General features: G+C 55.6%; 1 protein-coding gene across 1 annotated transcript in view; it reads right to left on the bottom strand.

The window, feature by feature from the left end:
- Positions 1-15,808: 15,808 nt before the first annotated feature.
- The window catches only part of FEZ2 (fasciculation and elongation protein zeta 2), a 204,408-nt gene continuing 202,446 nt past the window's right edge, over positions 15,809-17,770 (bottom strand). Inside the window, exon 10 of the mRNA XM_029593827.1 lies at positions 15,809-16,237. Within this exon, the coding sequence (XP_029449687.1) occupies positions 16,221-16,237 (17 nt within the window). The 3' untranslated portion in view covers positions 15,809-16,220. The remainder of the gene's footprint in view (positions 16,238-17,770) is intronic.

The raw sequence follows: 17,770 nt of genomic DNA, 5'->3' as shown, positions 1-17,770 counted from the left end.
CTTACCCTGGCGGGTCTCCGGCGCCGAACACATAGGCCTTCCTTTCACTCCGTTAGGTCCGTTCGCCGTGAAGGAAAGGGGCTCTGCCTAGCTGTAGCGCTGATTTAAAGGCAAGCCGGGGCGGTCCCCCGATTGGCTGTTCAGCGTCAGCTTTCTGGATTGGCTGCCGATGAGAAGAGGACGAGGCCCGAGTCCATGAAGTTACGGGCGGATGGCGAGGGAGGGCTGCCTCGTGGTCGGCGGTGACGGCGGCTGTGGGTGAGTGTGAAAAATGTGAAGGTCTTACCCAGGTGGGTCTCTGGCACCGAACACGCAGGCCTTGTTTCACTCTGTAGCGAAGGGAAGGGGCTCTGCCTAGTTGCAATGCTGATTTAAAGGCCAGCCAGGGCGGTCCCCCGATTGGCTGTTCAGCGTCGGCTTTCTGGATTGGCTGCCGATGAGAAGAGGACGAGGCCCGAGTCCATGAAGTTACGGGCAGATGGCGAGGGAGGGCTGCCTCGTGGTCGGTGCTGGCGGTGGCTGTGGGTGAGTGTGAAAAATGTAAAGGTCTTACCCCGGCGGGTCCCTGACACCGAACACGCGGGCCTTCCTTTCACTCTGTTCGCCGCGAAGGAAAGGGGCTCTACCTAGCTGCAGCGCTCATTTAAAGGCCAGCAGGGGGTGTCCCCCGATTGGATGTTCAGCGTCGGCTTTCCGGATTCGCTGCCGGTGAGAAGAGGAAGAGGCCCGAAGCCTGAAGTCACGGGTGGGTGGCGAGGGTGGGCTGCCTCGTTGTCGGAGCTGGCGGCGGCTGTGGGTGAGTGTGAAAAATGTAAAGGTCTTACCCCGGCGGGTCTCCGGCGCCGAACGCACAGGCCTTGCTTTCACTCCGTTAGGTCTGTTCGCCGTGAAGGAAAGGGGCTCTGCCTAGCTGTAGCGCTGATTTAAAGGCCAGCCGGGGCGGTCCCCCGATTGGGTGCCGATGAGAAGAGGACGAGGCCCGAATCCATGAAGTTACGGGCGGATGGCGAGGGAGGGCTGCCTCGTGGTCGGTGCTGGCGGCGGCTGTGGGTGAGTGTGAAAAATGTAAAGGTCTTACCCCGGCGGGTCTCCGGCGCCGAACACGCAGGCCTTGCTTTCACTCCGATCGCTGCGAAGGAAAGGGGCTCTGCCTAGCTGCAGCGCTGATATAAACACCAGCCGAGGCTGTCCCCCGATTGGCTGTTCAGCGTCGGCTTTCCGGATTCGCTGCCGGTGAGAAGAGGAAGAGGCCCGAACCGTGAAGTCACGGGTGGATGGCGAGGGTGGGCTGCCTCGTGGTCGGAGCTGGCGGCGGCTGTGGGTGAGTGTGAAAAATGTAAAGGTCTTACCCCGGCGGGTCTCCGGCGCCGAACGCGCAGGCCTTGCTTTCACTCTGTTCGCCGCGAAGGAAAGGGTCTCTACCTAGCTGTAGCGCTCATTTTAAGGCCAGCAGGGGGTGTCCCCCGATTGGATGTTCAGCGTGGCTTTCCGGATTGGCTGCCAGTGAGATAAGGAAGAGGCTCGAATCCGTGAAGTGACGGGCGGTTGGCGAGGGAGGGCTGCCTCGTGGTCGGCGCTGGCGGCGGCTGTGGGTGAGTGTGAAAAATGTAAAGGTCTTACCCCGGCGGGTCTCCGGCGCCGAACGCGCAGGCCTTGCTTTCACTCTGTTCGCCGTGAAGGAAAGGGGCTCTATCTAGCTGCAGCGCTGATTTAAAGGCCAGCGGGGCGGTCCGGAGATTGGCTGTTCAGCGTCGGCTTTCTGGATTGGCTGCCGATGAGAAGAGGACGAGGCCCGAATCCATGAAGTTACGGACGGATGGCGAGGGAGGGCTGCCCCGTGGTCGGCGCTGGCGTCGGCCGTGGGTGAGTGTGAAAAGTTTAAAGGTCTTACCCCGGTGGGTCCCTGGCACCGAACACGCAGGCCTTGCTTTCACTCTGTTCGCCGCGAAGGAAAGGGGCTCTACCTAGCTGCAGCGCTGATATAAACGCCAGCCGAGGCTGTCCCCCGATTGGCTGTTCAGCGTCGGGTTTCCGGATTCGCTGCCGGTGAGAAGAGGAAGAGGCCCGAACCGTGAAGTCACGGGTGGATGGCGAGGGTGGGCTGCCTCGTGGTCGGAGCTGGCGGCGGCTGTGGGTGAGTGTGAAAAATGTAAAGGTCTTACCCCGGCGGGTCCCTGGCACCGAACACGCAGGCCTTGCTTTCACTCTGTTCGCCGTGAAGGAAAGGGGCTCTGCCTAGCTGCAGCGCTGATTTAAAGGCCAGCCGGGGCTGTCCCCTGATTGGCTGTTCAGTGTCGGCTTTCTGGATTGGCTGCCGATGAGAAGAGGACGAGCCCCGAATACATGAAGTTACGGGCGGATGGCGAGGGAGGGCTGCCTCGTGCTCGGCGCTGGCGGCGGCTGTGGGTGAGTGTGAAAAGTTTAAAGGTCTTACCCCGGTGGGTCTCTGGCACCGAACGCGCAGGCCTTGATTTCACTCCGTTCGGTCCGTTTGCCATGAAGCAAAGGGGCTCTGCCTAGTTGTAGCGCTGATTTAAAGGCCAGCCAGGGCGGTCCCCCGATTGGCTGCCGATGAGAAGAGGACGAGGCCCGAATCCATGAAGTTACGGGCGGATGGCGAGGGAGGGCTGCCTCGTGGTCGGTGCTGGCGGCGGCTGTGGGTGAGTGTGAAAAATGTAAAGGTCTTACCCCGGTGGGTCTCTGGCACCGAACACGCAGGCCTTGCTTTCACTCTGTCGCGAAGGGAAGGGGCTCTGCCTAGTTGCAACGCTGATTTAAAGGCCAGCAAGGGCGGTCCCCCGATTGGCTGTTCAGCGTCGGCTTTCTGGATTGGCTGCCGATGAGAAGAGGACGAGGCCCGAGTCCATGAAGTTACGGGCAGATGGCGAGGGAGGGCTGCCTCGTGGTCGGTGCTGGCGGTGGCTGTGGGTGACAGTGAAAAATGTAAAGGTCTTACCCCGGCGGGTCCCTGGCACCGAACACGCAGGCCTTGCTTTCACTCTGTTCGCCGCGAAGGAAAGGGGCTCTACCTAGCTGCAGCGCTGATATAAAGGCCAGCCGAGGCTGTCCCCCGATTGGCTGTTCGGCGTCGGCTTTCCGGATTTGCTGCCGGTGAGAAGAGGAAGAGGCCCGAACCGTGAAGTCACGGGTGGATGGTGAGGGTGGGCTGCCTCGTTGTCGGAGCTGGTGGCGGCTGTGGGTGAGTGTGAAAAATGTAAAGGTCTTACCCCGGCGGGTCTCCAGCGCTGAACGCGCAGGCCTTGCTTTCACTCCGTTCGCTCCGTTCGCTGCGAAGGAAAGGGGCTCTACCTAGCTGCAGCACTGATTTAAAGGCCAGCCGGGGCTGTCCCCCGATTGGCTGTTCAGCGTCAGCTTTCCGGATTCGCTGCCAGTGAGAAGAGGCCCGAATCCGTGAAGTCACGGGCGGATGGCGAGGGAGGGCTGCCTCGAGGTCGGCGCTGGCGGCGGCTGTGGGTGAGTGTGAAAAGTTTAAAGGTCTTACCCCGGCGGGTCTCTGGCACCTAACGCACAGGCCTTTGTTTCACTCCGTTCGCCGCGAAGGAAAGGGGCTCTACCTAGCTGCAGCGCTGATTTCAAGGCCAGCGGGGCGGTCCCCCGATTGGCTGTTCAGTGTCGGCTTTCCGGATTGGCTGCCAGTGAGAAGAGGAAGAGGCCCGAATCCATGAAGTGACGGGCGGATGGCGAGGGAGGGCGGCCTCGTGGTTGGTGCTGGCGGCGGCTGTGGGTGAGTGTGAAAAATGTAAAGGACTTACCCCGGTGGGTCTCTGGCACCGAACGCGCAGGCCTTGCTTTCACTCCGTTCGGTCCGTTCGCCGTGAAGGAAAGGGGCTCTGCCTAGCTGTAGCGCTGATTTAAAGGCCAGCCGGGGCGGTCCCCCGATTGGCTGCCGATGAGAAGAGGACGAGGCCCGAATCCATGAAGTTACGGGCAGATGGCGAGGGAGGGCTGCCTCGTGGTCGGTGCTGGCGGCGGCTGTGGGTGAGTGTGAAAAATGTAAAGGTCTTACCCCGGTGGGTCTCTGGCACCGAACACGCAGGCCTTGCTTTCACTCTGTCGAGAAGGGAAGGGGCTCTGCCTAGTTGCAACGCTGATTTAAAGGCCAGCCGAGGCTGTCCCCCGATTGGCTGTTCAGCGCCGGCTTTCTGGATTGGCTGCCGATGAGAAGAGGACGAGGCCCGAATTGATGAAGTTACGGGCGGATGGCGAGGGAGGGCTGCCTCGTGGTCGGTGCTGGCGGCGGCTGTGGGTGAGTGTGAAAAATGTAAAGGTCTTACCCCGGAGGGTCCCTGGCACCGAACACGCAGGCCTTGCTTTCACTCTGTTCGCCGCGAAGGAAAGGGGCTCTACCTAGCTGCAGCGCTGATTTCAAGGCCAGCAGGGCGGTCCCCCGATTGGCTGTTCAGTGCCGCCTTTCTGGATTGGCTGCCGATGAGAAGAGGACGAGGCCCGAATCCATGAAGTTACGGGCGGATGGCGAGGGAGGGCTGCCTCGTGGTCGGTGCTGGCGGCGGCTGTGGGTGAGTGTGAAAAATGTAAAGGTCTTACCCCGGAGGGTCCCTGGCACCGAACACACAGGCCTTCCTTTCACTCCGTTCGGTCCGTTCGCCTTGAAGCAAAGGGGCTCTGCCTAGCTGCAGCGCTGATTTCAAGGCCAGCAGGGCGGTCCCCCGATTGGCTGTTCAGTGCCGCCTTTCTGGATTGGCTGCCGATGAGAAGAGGACGAGGCCCGAATCCATGAAGTTACGGGCGGATGGCGAGGGAGGGCTGCCTCGTGGTCGGTGCTGGCGGCGGCTGTGGGTGAGTGTGAAAAATGTAAAGGTCTTACCCCGGCGGGTCTCTGGCACCGAATGCGCAGGCCTTGCTTTCACTCCGATTGCCGACGAAGGAAAGGGGCTCTACCTAGCTGCAGCGCTGATATAATGGCCAGTCCGAGGCTGTCCCCCGATTCGCTGTTCAGCGTCAGGCTTTCCGGATTGGCTGCCTAGTGAGAAGAGGAAGAGGCCCGAATCCGTGAAGTCACGAGCGGATGGCGAGGGAGGGCTGCCTCGTGGTCAGCTGCTGGCGGCGGCTGTGGGTGAGTGTGAAAAGTGTAAAGGTCTTACCCCGGTGGGTACTCCTGGCAGCCGAACACGCAGGCCTTGCTTTCACTCTGTTCGCCTGCGAAGGAAAGGGGCTCTGCCTAGCTGCAGCGCTGATTATAAGGCCAGTCGAGGGCTGTCCCCCGATTAGCTGTTCAGCGTCGGCTTTCCGGATAGGCTGCCGGTGAGAAGAGGAAGAGGCCCGAATCGTGAAGTGACAGGGCGGATGGCGAGGGAGGGCTGCCTCGTGGTCGGCACTGGCGGCGGCTGTGGGTGAGTGTGAAAAGTTTAAAGGTCTTACCCCGGTGGGTCCCTGGCACCGAACACGGAGGCCTTGCTTTCACTCTGTTCGCCACGAAGGAAAGGGGCTCTACCTAGCTGCATCGCTCATTTAAAAGGCCAGCAGGGGGTGTCCCCCGATTGGATGTTCAGCGTCGGCTTTCCGGATTGGCTGCCGGTGAGAAGAAAAAGAGGGCCGAATCCGTGAAGTACGGGCGGATGGCGAGGGAGGGCTGCCTCGTGGTCGGCGCTGGCAGCGGCTGTGGGTGAGTGTGAAAAGTTTAAAGGTCTTACCCCGGCAGGTATCCAGCGCCTAATCTGCAGGCCTTGCTTTCACTCCATTCGCCGCGAAGGAAAGGGGCTCTGCCTAGCTGCAGCGCTGATTTAAAGGCCAGCCGGGGCTGTCCCCCGATTGGCTGTTCATTGTCGGCTTTCCGGATTGGCTGCCAGTGAGAAGAGGAAGAGGCCCGAACCGTGAAGTCACGGGCGGATGGCGAGGGAGGGTTGCCTCGTGGTCGGCGCTGGCGGCGTCTGTGGGTGAGTGTGAAAAATGTAAAGGTCTTACCCCGGCGGGTCTCTGGCACCGAACGCACAGGCCTTGCTTTCACTCCGTTCGCTCCGTTCGGTGCGAAGGAAAGGGGCTCTGCCTAGCTGCAGCACTGATCTGAAGGCCAGCCGGGGCTGTCCCCCGATTGGCTGTTCAGCGTCGGCTTTCCGGATTCGCTGCCAGTGAGAAGAGGCCCGAATCCGTGAAGTCACGGGCGGATGGCGAGGGAGGGCTGCCTCGAGGTCAGCGCTGGCGGCGGCTGTGGGTGAGTGTGAAAAGTTTAAAGGTCTTACCCCGGTGGGTCTCTGGCACCGAACACGCAGGCCTTGCTTTCACTCTGTTCGCCGCGAAGGAAAGGGGCTCTACCTAGCTGCAGCGCTGATATAAACGCCTGCCGAGGCTGTCCCCCGATTGGCTGTTCAGCGTCAGCTTTCCGGATTGGCTGCCAGTGAGAAGAGGAAGAGGCCCGAATCCATGAAGTGACGGGCGGATGGCAAGGGAGGGCTGCCTCGTGGTCGGCGCTGGCGGCGGCTGTGGGTGAGTGTGAAAAATGTAAAGGTCTTACCCCGGTGGGTCCCTGGCACCTAACACGCAGGCCTTGCTTTCACTCTGTTCGCCGCGAAGGAAAGGGGCTCTACCTAGCTGCAGCGCTGATTTCAAGGCCAGTGGGGCAGTCCCACGATTGGCTGTTCAGTGTCGGCTTTCCGGATTGGCTGCCAGTGAGAAGAGGAAGAGGCCCAAATCCGTGAAGTGACGGGTGGATGGCGAGGGAGGGCTGCCTCGTGGTTGGTGCTGGCGGTGGCTGTGGGTGAGTGTGAAAAATGTAAAGGTCTTACCCCGGCGGGTCTCCGGCGCCGAACGCGCAGGCCTTTCTTTCACTCCGTTCGGTCCGTTCGCCGTGAAGGAAAGGGGTTCTGCCTAGCTGTAGCGCTGATTTAAAGGCCAGCGGGGCGGTCCCCCGATTGGCTGTTCAGCGTCGGCTTTCTAGATTGGCTGCCGATGAGAAGAGGACGAGGCCCGAATCCATGAAGTTACGGACGGATGGGGAGGGAGGGCTGCCTCGTGGTCGGTGCTGGCGGCGGCTGTGGGTGAGTGTGAAAAATGTAAAGGTCTTACCCTGGCGGGTCTCCGGCACCGAACGCGCAGGCCTTGCTTTCACTCCGTTCGCTGCGAAGGAAAGGGGCTCTGCCTAGCTGCCGCGCTGATAAAAGCCAGCCGGGGCTATTCCCCGATTGCCTGTTCAGCGTCGGCTTTCCGGATTGGCTGGCGATGAGAAGAGGAAGAGGCCTGAATCCGTTAAGTCACAGGCGGATGGCGAGGGAGGGCTGCCCCGTGGTCGGCGCTGGCGGCGGCTGTGGGTGAGTGTGAAAAGTTTAAAGGTCTTACCCCGGCGGGTCTCCGGCGCCGAACGCGCAGGCCTTGCTTTCACTCCGTTCGCTGCGAAGGAAAGGGGCTCTGCCTAGCTGCCGCGCTGATATAAAGGCCAGCCGAGGCTGTCCCCCGATTGGCTGTTCAGCGTCAGCTTTCCGGATTGGCTGCTAGTGAGAAGAGGAAGAGGCCCGAATCCATGAAGTTACGGGCGGATGGCGAGGGAGGGCTGCCTCGTGGTCGGTGCTGGCGGCGGCTGTGGGTGAGTGTGAAAAATGTAAAGGTCTTACCCCGGCGGGTCTCCGGCGCCGAACGCACAGGCCTTGCTTTCACTCCGTTCGCTGCGAAGGAAAGGGGCTCTGCCTAGCTGCAGCGCTGATTTAAAGGCCAGCCGGGGCTGTTCCCAGATTCGCTGTTCATTGTCGGCTTTCCGGATAGGCTACCAGTGAGAAGAGGAAGAGGCCCGAATCCGTGAAGTGACGGGCGGATGGAGAGGGAGGGCTGCCTCGTGGTCGGCACTGGCGGCGGCTGTGGGTGAGTGTGAAAAGTTTAAAGGTCTTACCCCGGTGGGTCCCTGGCACCGAACACGCAGGCCTTGCTTTCACTCTGTTCGCCACGAAGGAAAGGGGCTCTACCTAGCTGCATCGCTCATTTAAAAGGCCAGCAGGGGGTGTCCCCCGATTGGATGTTCAGCGTCGGCTTTCCGGATTGGCTGCCGGTGAGAAGAAAAAGAGGGCCGAATCCGTGAAGTACGGGCGGATGGCGAGGGAGGGCTGCCTCGTGGTCGGCGCTGGCAGCGGCTGTGGGTGAGTGTGAAAAGTTTAAAGGTCTTACCCCGGCAGGTCTCCAGCGCCTAATCTGCAGGCCTTGCTTTCACTCCATTCGCCGCGAAGGAAAGGGGCTCTGCCTAGCTGCAGCGCTGATTTAAAGGCCAGCCGGGGCTGTCCCCCGATTGGCTGTTCATTGTCGGCTTTCCGGATTGGCTGCCAGTGAGAAGAGGAAGAGGCCCGAACCGTGAAGTCACGGGCGGATGGCGAGGGAGGGTTGCCTCGTGGTCGGCGCTGGCGGCGTCTGTGGGTGAGTGTGAAAAATGTAAAGGTCTTACCCCGGTGGGTCTCTGGCACCGAACGCACAGGCCTTGCTTTCACTCCGTTCGGTCCATTCGCCGTGAAGCAAAGGGGCTCTGCCTAGCTGTAGTGCTGATTTAAAGGCCAGCCGGGGCGGTCCCCCGATTGGCTGTTCAGCGTCGGCTTTCTGGATTGGCTGGCGATGAGAAGAGGAAGAGGCCTGAATCCGTTAAGTCACAGGCGGATGGCGAGGGAGGGCTGCCCCGTGGTCGGCGCTGGCGGCGGCTGTGGGTGAGTGTGAAAAGTTTAAAGGTCTTACCCCGGTGGGTCCCTGGCACCTAACACGCAGGCCTTGCTTTCACTCTGTTCGCCGCGAAGGAAAGGGGCTCTACCTAGCTGCAGCGCTGATATAAACGCCAGCCGAGGCTGTCCCCCGATTGGCTGTTCAGCTTCGGCTTTCCGGATTCGCTGCCGGTGAGAAGAGGAAGAGGCCCGAACCGTGAAGTCACGGGTGGATGGCGAGGGTGGGCTGCCTCGTGGTCGGAGCTGGCGGCGGCTGTGGGTGAGTGTGAAAAATGTAAAGGTTTTACCCCGGCGGGTCTCCGGCGCCGAACGCACAGGCCTTGCTTTCACTCCGTTCGCTCCGTTCGGTGCGAAGGAAAGGGGCTCTGCCTAGTTGCAAGGCTGATTTAAAGGCCAGCCGGGGCGGTCCCCCGATTGGCTGTTCAGCGTCGGCTTTCTGGATTGGCTGCCGATGAGAAGAGGACGAGGCCCGAGTCCATGAAGTTACGGGCAGATGGCGAGGGAGGGCTGCCTCGTGGTCGGTGCTGGCGGTGGCTGTGGGTGAGTGTGAAAAATGTAAAGGTCTTACCCCGGCGGGTCCCTGGCACCGAACACGCAGGCCTTGCTTTCACTCTGTTCGCCGCGAAGGAAAGGGGCTCTACCTAGCTGCAGCGCTGATATAAAGGCCAGCCGAGGCTGTCCCCCGATTGGCTGTTCGGCGTCGGCTTTCCGGATTCGCTGCCGGTGAGAAGAGGAAGAGGCCCGAACCGTGAAGTCACGGGTGGATGGCGAGGGTGGGCTGCCTCGTTGTCGGAGCTGGCGGCGGCTGTGGGTGAGTGTGAAAAATGTAAAGGTGTTACCCCGGCGGGTCTCCGGCGCCGAACACGCAGGCCTTACTTTCACTCCGTTCGCTCCGTTCGGTGCGAAGGAAAGGGGCTCTGCCTAGCTGCAGCACTGATTTGAAGGCCAGCCGGGGCTGTCCCCCGATTGGCTGTTCAGCGTCGGCTTTCCGGATTCGCTGCCAGTGAGAAGAGGCCCGAATCCGTGAAGTCACGGGCGGATGGCGAGGGAGGGCTGCCTCGAGGTCAGCGCTGGCGGCGGCTGTGGGTGAGTGTGAAAAGTTTAAAGGTCTTACCCCGGTGGGTCTCTGGCACCGAACACGCAGGCCTTGCTTTCACTCTGTTCGCCGCGAAGGAAAGGGGCTCTACCTAGCTGCAGCGCTGATATAAACGCCAGCCGAGGCTGTCCCCCGATTGGCTGTTCAGCTTCGGCTTTCCGGATTCGCTGCCGGTGAGAAGAGGAAGAGGCCCGAACCGTGAAGTCACGGGTGGATGGCGAGGGTGTGCTGCCTCGTGGTCGGAGCTGGCGGCGGCTGTGGGTGAGTGTGAAAAATGTAAAGGTCTTACCCCGGCGGGTCTCCGGCGCCGAACGCGCAGGCCTTGCTTTCACTCCGTTCGCTGCGAAGGGGCTCTGCCTAGCTGCCGCGCTGATATAAAGGCCAGCGGGGCGGTCCCCCGATTGGCTGTTCAGCGTCGGCTTTCTGGATTGGCTGCCGGTGACAAGAGGAAGAGGCCCAAATCCGTGAAGTGACGGGTGGATGGCGAGGGAGGGCTGCCTCGTGGTCGGCGCTGGCGGCGGCTGTGGGTGAGTGTGAAAAGTTTAAAGGTCTTACCCCGGTGGGTCCCTGGCACCGAACACGCAGGCCTTGCTTTCACTCTGTTCGCCGCGAAGGAAAGGGGCTCTACCTAGCTGCAGCGCTGATTTAAAGGCCAGCGGGGCGGTCCCCCGATTGGCTGTTCAGCGTCGGCTTTCTAGATTGGCTGCCGATGAGAAGAGGACGAGGCCCGAATCCATGAAGTTACGGACGGATGGGGAGGGAGGGCTGCCTCGTGGTCGGTGCTGGCGGCGGCTGTGGGTGAGTGTGAAAAATGTAAAGGTCTTACCCCGGCGGGTCTCCGGCGCCGAACGCGCAGGCCTTGCTTTCACTCCGTTCGCTGCGAAGGAAAGGGGCTCTGCCTAGCTGTAGGGCTGATTTAAAGGCCAGCCAGGGCGGTCCCCCGATTGGCTGTTCAGCATCGGCTTTCTGGATTGGCTGCCGATGAGAAGAGGACGAGGCCCGAATCCATGAAGTTACGGGCGGATGGCGAGGGAGGGCTGCCTCGTGGTTGGTGCTGGCGGCAGCTGTGGGTGAGTGTGAAAAATGTAAAGGTCTTACCCCGGCGGGTCTCTGGCACCGAACACGCAGGCCTTGCTTTCACTCCGTTCGGTCCGTTCGCCATGAAGGAAAGGGGCTCTGCCTAGCTGCCGCGCTGATATAAAGGCCAGCCGAGGCTGTCCCCCGATTGGCTGTTCAGCGTCAGCTTTCCGGATTGGCTGCTAGTGAGAAGAGGAAGAGGCCCGAATCCATGAAGTTACGGGCGGATGGCAAGGGAGGGCTGCCTCGTGGTCGGTGCTGGCGGCGGCTGTGGGTGAGTGTGAAAAATGTAAAGGTCTTACCCCGGCGGGTCTCCGGCGCCGAACGCGCAGGCCTTGCTTTCACTCCGTTCGGTCCGTTCGGTGCGAAGGAAAGGGGCTCTGCCTAGCTGCCGCGCTGATATAAAGGCCAGCGGGGGCGGTCCCCCGATTGGATGTTCAGCGTCGGCTTTCCGGATTGGCTGCCAGTGAGAAGAGGCCCGAATCCGTGAAGTCACGGGCGGATGGCGAGGGAGGGCTGCCTCGAGGTCGGCGCTGGCGGCGGCTGTGGGTGAGTGTGAAAAATGTAAAGGTCTTACCCCGGCGGTTCTCCGGCGCCGAACGCGCAGGCCTTGCTTTCACTCCGATCGCTGCGAAGGAAAGGGGCTCTGCCTAGCTGCCGCGCTGATATAAAGGCCAGCGGGGGCGGTCCCCCGATTGGCTGTTCAGCGTCGGCTTTCCGGATTGGCTGCCGATGAGAAGAGGACGAGGCCCGAATCCATGAAGTTACGGACGGATGGCGAGGGAGGGCTGCCTCGTGGTCGGTGCTGGCGGCGGCTGTGGGTGAGTGTGAAAAATGTAAAGGTCTTACCCCGGCGGGTCTCCGGCACCGAACGCGCAGGCCTTGCTTTCACTCCGTTCGGTCCGTTCGGTGCGAAGGAAAGGGGCTCTGCCTAGCTGCCGCGCTGATATAAAGGCCAGCGGGGGCGGTCCCCCGATTGGATGTTCAGCGTCGGCTTTCCGGATTGGCTGCCAGTGAGAAGAGGCCCGAATCCGTGAAGTCACGGGCGGATGGCGAGGGAGGGCTGCCTCGTGGTCGGCGCTGGCGGCGGCTGTGGGTGAGTGTGAAAAATGTAAAGGTCTTACCCCGGCAGGTGTCTGGCACCGAACGCGCAGGCCTTGCTTTCACTCCGTTCGGTCCGTTCGGTGCGAAGGAAAGGGGCTCTGCCTAGCTGTAGCGCTGATTTAAAGGCCAGCCGGGGCGGTCCCCCGATTGGCTGCCGATGAGAAGAGGACGAGGCCCGAATCCATGAAGTTACGGGCGGATGGCGAGGGAGGGCTGCCTCATGGTCGGTGCTGGCGGCGGCTGTGGGTGAGTGTGAAAAATGTAAAGGTCTTACCCTGGCGGGTCTCCGGCGCCGAACGCACAGGCCTTGCTTTCACTCCGTTCGCTGCGAAGGAAAGGGGCTCTGCCTAGCTGCAGCACTGATATAAAGGCCAGCCGAGGCTGTCCCCCGATTGGCTGTTCAGCGTCGGCTTTCCGGATTGGCTGCCAGTGAGAAGAGGAAGAGGCCCAAATCCGTGAAGTCACAGGCGGATGGCGAGGGAGGGCTGCCTCGTGGTCGGTGCTGGCGGCGGCTGTGGGTGAGTGTGAAAAATGTAAAGGTCTTACCCCGGTGGGTCCCTGGCACCGAACACGCAGGCCTTGCTTTCACTCTGTTCGCCGTTAAGGAAAGGGGCTCTGCCTAGCTGCAGCGCTGATTTAAAGGCCAGCAGGGGGTGTCCCCCGATTGGCTGTTCAGCGTCCGCTTTCCGGATTGGCTGCCGGTGACAAGAGGAAGAGGCCCAAATCCGTGAAGTTACGGGTGGATGGCGAGGGAGGGCTGCCTCGTGGTCGGCGCTGGCGGCGGCTGTGGGTGAGTGTAAAAAGTTTAAAGGTCTTACCCCGGCGGGTCTCTGGCGCCGAACGCACAGGCCTTGCTTTCACTCCGTTCGGTCCGTTCGCCCTGAAGGAAAGGGGCTCTGCCTAGCTGTAGCGCTGATTTAAAGGCCAGCAGGGGGTGTCCCCCGATTGGCTGCCGATGAGAAGAGGACGAGGCCCGAAACCATGAAGTTACGGGCGGATGGCGAGGGAGAGCTGCCTCGTAGTCGATGCTGGCGGCGGCTGTGGGTGAGGGTGAAAAGTTTAAAGGTCTTACCCCAGTGGGTCTCCGGCGCCTAATGCGCAGGCCTTGCTTTCACTCAGTTTGCTCCGTTCGCCGCGAAGGAAAGGGGCTCTGCCTAGCTGCAGCGCTCATTTAAAGGCCAGCAGGGGGTGTCCCTCGATTGGCTGTTCAGCGTCGGCTTTCTGGATTGGCTGCCGATGAGAAGAGGCCCGAGTCCATGAAGTTACGGGCGGATGGCGAGGGATGGCTGCCTCGTGGTCGGTGCTGGCGGTGGCTGTGGGTGAGTGTGAAAAATGTAAAGGTCTTACCTCGGCGGGTCTCCGGCGCCGTACGCGCAGGCCTTGCTTTCACTCCGTTCGCTCCGTTCACTGCGAAGGAAAGGGGCTCTGCCTAGCTGCAGCGCTCATTTAAAGGCCAGCAGGGGGTGTCCCCCGATTGGATGTTCAGCGTCGGCTTTCCGGATTGGCTGCCAGTGAGATGAGGAAGAGGCCCGAACCGTGAAGTCACGGGTGGATGGCGAGGCTGGGCTGCTTCGTGGTCGGCGCTGGCGGCGGCAGTGGGTGAGTGTGAAAAGTTTAAAGGTCTTACCCCGGTGGGTCTCTGGCACCGAACACGCAGGCCTTGCTTTCACTCCGTTCAATCCATTCGCCGTGAAGGAAAGGGGCTCTGCCTAGCTGCTGTGCTGATTTAAAGGCCAGCTGGGGCTGTCCCCCGATTGGCTGTTCAGTGTCGGCTTTCCGGATTGGCTGCCAGTGAGAAGAGGAAGAGGCCCGAATCCGTGAAGTCATGGGCGGATGGCGAGGGAGGGTTGCCTCGTGGTCTGTGCTTGCGGCGGCTGTGGGTGAGTGTGAAAAGTTTAAAGTTTATATACAAGCAGTTCCCATCTTTATTATTATGTTATGCCTTTTAGAACTCTTGCTAGCCAACTCAAAACAAGTATTTTACAATAATATTACTTTACTGCTTTTATAAATTAGTGTGTTTATCCTTTACAAATCCTAATGAGGTATCACATAGCTGTACACATTTAAGACTAATCGGAGAAAATTCTTTTTCACTCAACGCGCAATAAAGCTCTGAAATTTGTTGCCAGATGATGTGGTTAGTGCAGTTAGTGTAGCTGGGTTCAAAAAAGGTTTGGATATGTTGTCGAAGTCCATTAACTGCTATTAATCAAGTTTACTTAGGGAATAGCCACTGCTATTAATTGCATCAGTAGCATGGGATCTTCTTAGTGTTTGGGTAGTTGCCAGGTTCTTGTGGCTTGGATTGGCCACTGTTGGAAACAGGATGCAGGGCTTGATGGACCCTTGGTCTGACCCAGCATGGCAATTTCTTATGTTCTTACACAGTATCACATAAATACATATGAATACGGCATAAGCACTTGAAGAATGGATCAATGTATGAGATTAATGCAAAAAGGGGGCATGAACACTAGATGCATAGCTTTGAAACAAAGCATGGAAAATCTATTTGTTAAATAAAATATATTATGAAAAAATTAAAATTTGTGAGTAAGACCCAAAGATGAAGCAACCATATTTTGAATAATCTACCTGCTATAGCTGTTTTAACATGCATAATAAAATGTTATGACAGAAGAAGTGATAGGGTGTTTCAATGAATGCTAATTACTTGTTAGTGATCAAAGCAGAAAGCAAACAAAATATAAATTTAATAAATTTCTCCTAAAAGTATCTTTCTGCAGTTCCTTAGTTTCTCCCCCTTTCAATGGAGTAGTGGAAAAATAACTTTGCCTGTTATTTTGCCCAATTACCTGATGAAAGCAAATACTGTAAAAAAATAAAATAAAATAAAAAACTCTTTAAAAGGTGACCCTTCTCCTTTATGTAAAATAGTCACACAGTGTGGAAAATCAAATAATAGAGAGAAAAGGAGGCTGTAACCCAATGGCACTCTCACATTCAAATTTGGGGCTTGATTTACTAAGAATTTTTCCCATTTTGTGTCTATGGGAAGAAAAAACTTAGTAAATCAAGTCCTAAATTTGTTACTGATCCTTTGTACAGAAAGGCAGCTATGCTGTCAAAAAAAGTGCCTGATTCCAGCCCCTGTGTTTTTCCAGGAGATCAACATGGCAGAAATGGAAAGCTAGCATGAAAAAAGAAACCTATGGCTTTGCAACTATGCTTAGGTATTCACAAGCTATTTTCTACTGACTCTGAATGCAGAAAGTCTATTACACTGGGCATAATGAGCAACTATGCACAATTCAACAAAGCTTGGCTTTTGTCATTTAAGCTTTTCCATGCTCTTCTACACACTCATATTTTAAAGGTACAATAAGCTCTTTAACAAATCATTTTAAACAGGCTTGCAGGTGAGTTTTCAAAGGAGTTACATATGTAAATGTAACATACTATTTAAGTAATTTTCAAAAGCCATTGCCCACATTAAGTGCACTATGTAGGAAAAACCTATTGACAATTCAATGGCATATACTATAGCAATTTTCAAAAGCCCACTTACTCGGGTAAAGTGCATTTACACATGTAAAACCCAGTTTTAAGTGTGTAAATACTTTTGAAAATCAGGCCCTAATCTTCTAATTTTGACTGTTTTGAACAAAAAGCTCATGTCTTTCCATTCTTCTTCCCCGTCAGCAGTGCAAGGTCCATTGCATTATTCCTGTAGTTCTATTCAGAGTTCTTTTCTAGGCTATCAATGTTAGTGACTATTACCCTCTGTTCTGAAGACACTTAATATGAACTGTCTTGAATATGAAAAGAATTCTTCAGTGCAGTTTAGTGTTTGATCCCTTTTACATATTTAAGATAGGAATAAATTCAGGCAGTAACTATACGCTAGTTAAAACTGTAGGGTTAGTATTTACATTATTTAAAGTTACTTTTTCCCCCCACTATGAAGAGGTAGGAAAATGCCAACTTTTTACTGTAAAAATAGATTTTAACAATTAAAACAATACTTGTGGTTAAAACTGTACAATGTTTCCATTTGTTCTACACTCAAGTACATGACAGTAACGGAAGTATATGCTATCACAGAATACCACTAGGGGAAAATGGATAAATTCTATCACCATGCTGAAAATTCCTAGGTTTTAGGCTCTGAATACTGATGGAAAGTGAAAGAGCTTGAGTTACAGTGCCAATGGAAAGAGAACTCAAACTATCCATGGAAATTGAGTTTTTGTCAAAGGATCAATGCAAGGTCATCTCAATGCTTGATATGATGTAGTTCTTGGAATAAAGCGGCTTTAAGTAGGACAGAGAACTGCAAGAAAAGAAAACAAAAAAAACCCTGTAAAGGTCACAAATATCAGAATGAACTTTGAGAGAATATATATTAAAGTAAAAACTGCTACAAATAAATGTATTAAATCCCCTAATACAGACAACACTAAAAACTCCCAAAAGCAAAACTGTACCATATCAGTAATAGAAACAAATTAGAAAATGAAAGAAATGACTTAACGATAAACTTACTACATTGACTAAAACTACACAGACATAATTTGGCTGAAGGGCATGTCTTAATTTTCTTTCCATTTTGAACAGTAAAAGTAATTAAATTGAAACTAGCTATTTACTATAAAAACACACATTTGTTTTGGCTGGCTGTATAGAAGAACTGAATTTTTATATTTCTCAGTGTAGTGTATGGGATTCTTCTGTTCAAATTTTATCTATACTATTATATCTAAGTACCACAGATGCATGATGATTTGTTTGTGCAAACCCATCTGAACAGTAATCTGTTGCCACAAAAGGTGGTTTATTTATGTGTAAAGCACTATGCAGAACTAAATATATGGGTGGATAATCTTAAGTAGGCTGTTTCTATATTGTTGTACTCATTGGCTCAAACTACTAACCCAGATTCTATACTTTTATTTGTTGTTTATCACCCATGCAATGGGGTTTTTCAGGTTAGAAAGAACAGCCAGGGGATGGCCAAATTAAGCCTGACAATAAAGCCTCTACAACTGACTGAAGAGCCTGCATTTCTCTCCTGTTTCCAGGAAAAGCTCAATTTTTGACATCTCTCTACACACTATTCTATTGCTATATAGTGGGAGGAAGATCCAACTGAATTAACAAAGACATGTTCTTCACGAGTTCTCATTCCTATGTCACATCTAGAAAACACAAACCTGATTAATCCAGTTTTCACACCAATGCTGGCACAACATAAAAGCAAATACAGACATCAGATGCAAAAGTACAAACACAAAAAACTTGGAAGAAGTGAAAAAAAGATAAAGTGCCCCTTCATTTGATTTTTACAGTTTTGAAAACGCAAGTTTGCTCATTGTAAACGGTGTTTTCCATACATAGCAGGATGAATTAGCCATTAATATGTGGGTGACATCTGGGAGCACCAAATGGACTCCTCTCTCCCAGCTAATAGAGCTTTGAGCTTTACTGAGCATGTGTGAGTTCCCATGCAGGTGTTGCTTCATGAGCCTCCTCAGTCTATATCATAGCTAAATCTAGCTAGGTAGTTGACTGTTCAGGGAGGTGGGTAGGTATTCCATGGCTATTTAATCCTGTTATTTACAGAAAACACCATATAGGGTGAGAAAACTTGCATTTTCTGTCAATAAGCAGGCTGAATTAGCCATTACATGTGTGGAGTCCCAAACTGAGGGTTGCAGTGGAGCAATTACTGATCAAGCAACCCGGATCACACCATGGTCAATAGACTACTGCGAGAAAAGGTTACACAGAACTGCTTGTCGAATTTACTGTCAGTCTTTGAGAGGTTGTCCAGACAGCAATGAAAGAAAGGTGTGAACTGATTAGC

The sequence above is a fragment of the Rhinatrema bivittatum genome, chromosome 3 (assembly GCF_901001135.1).
Source record: "Rhinatrema bivittatum chromosome 3, aRhiBiv1.1, whole genome shotgun sequence".
Taxonomy (NCBI): Eukaryota; Metazoa; Chordata; class Amphibia; order Gymnophiona; family Rhinatrematidae; genus Rhinatrema; species Rhinatrema bivittatum.
This window is presented reverse-complemented; position numbering and strand designations above follow the sequence as displayed.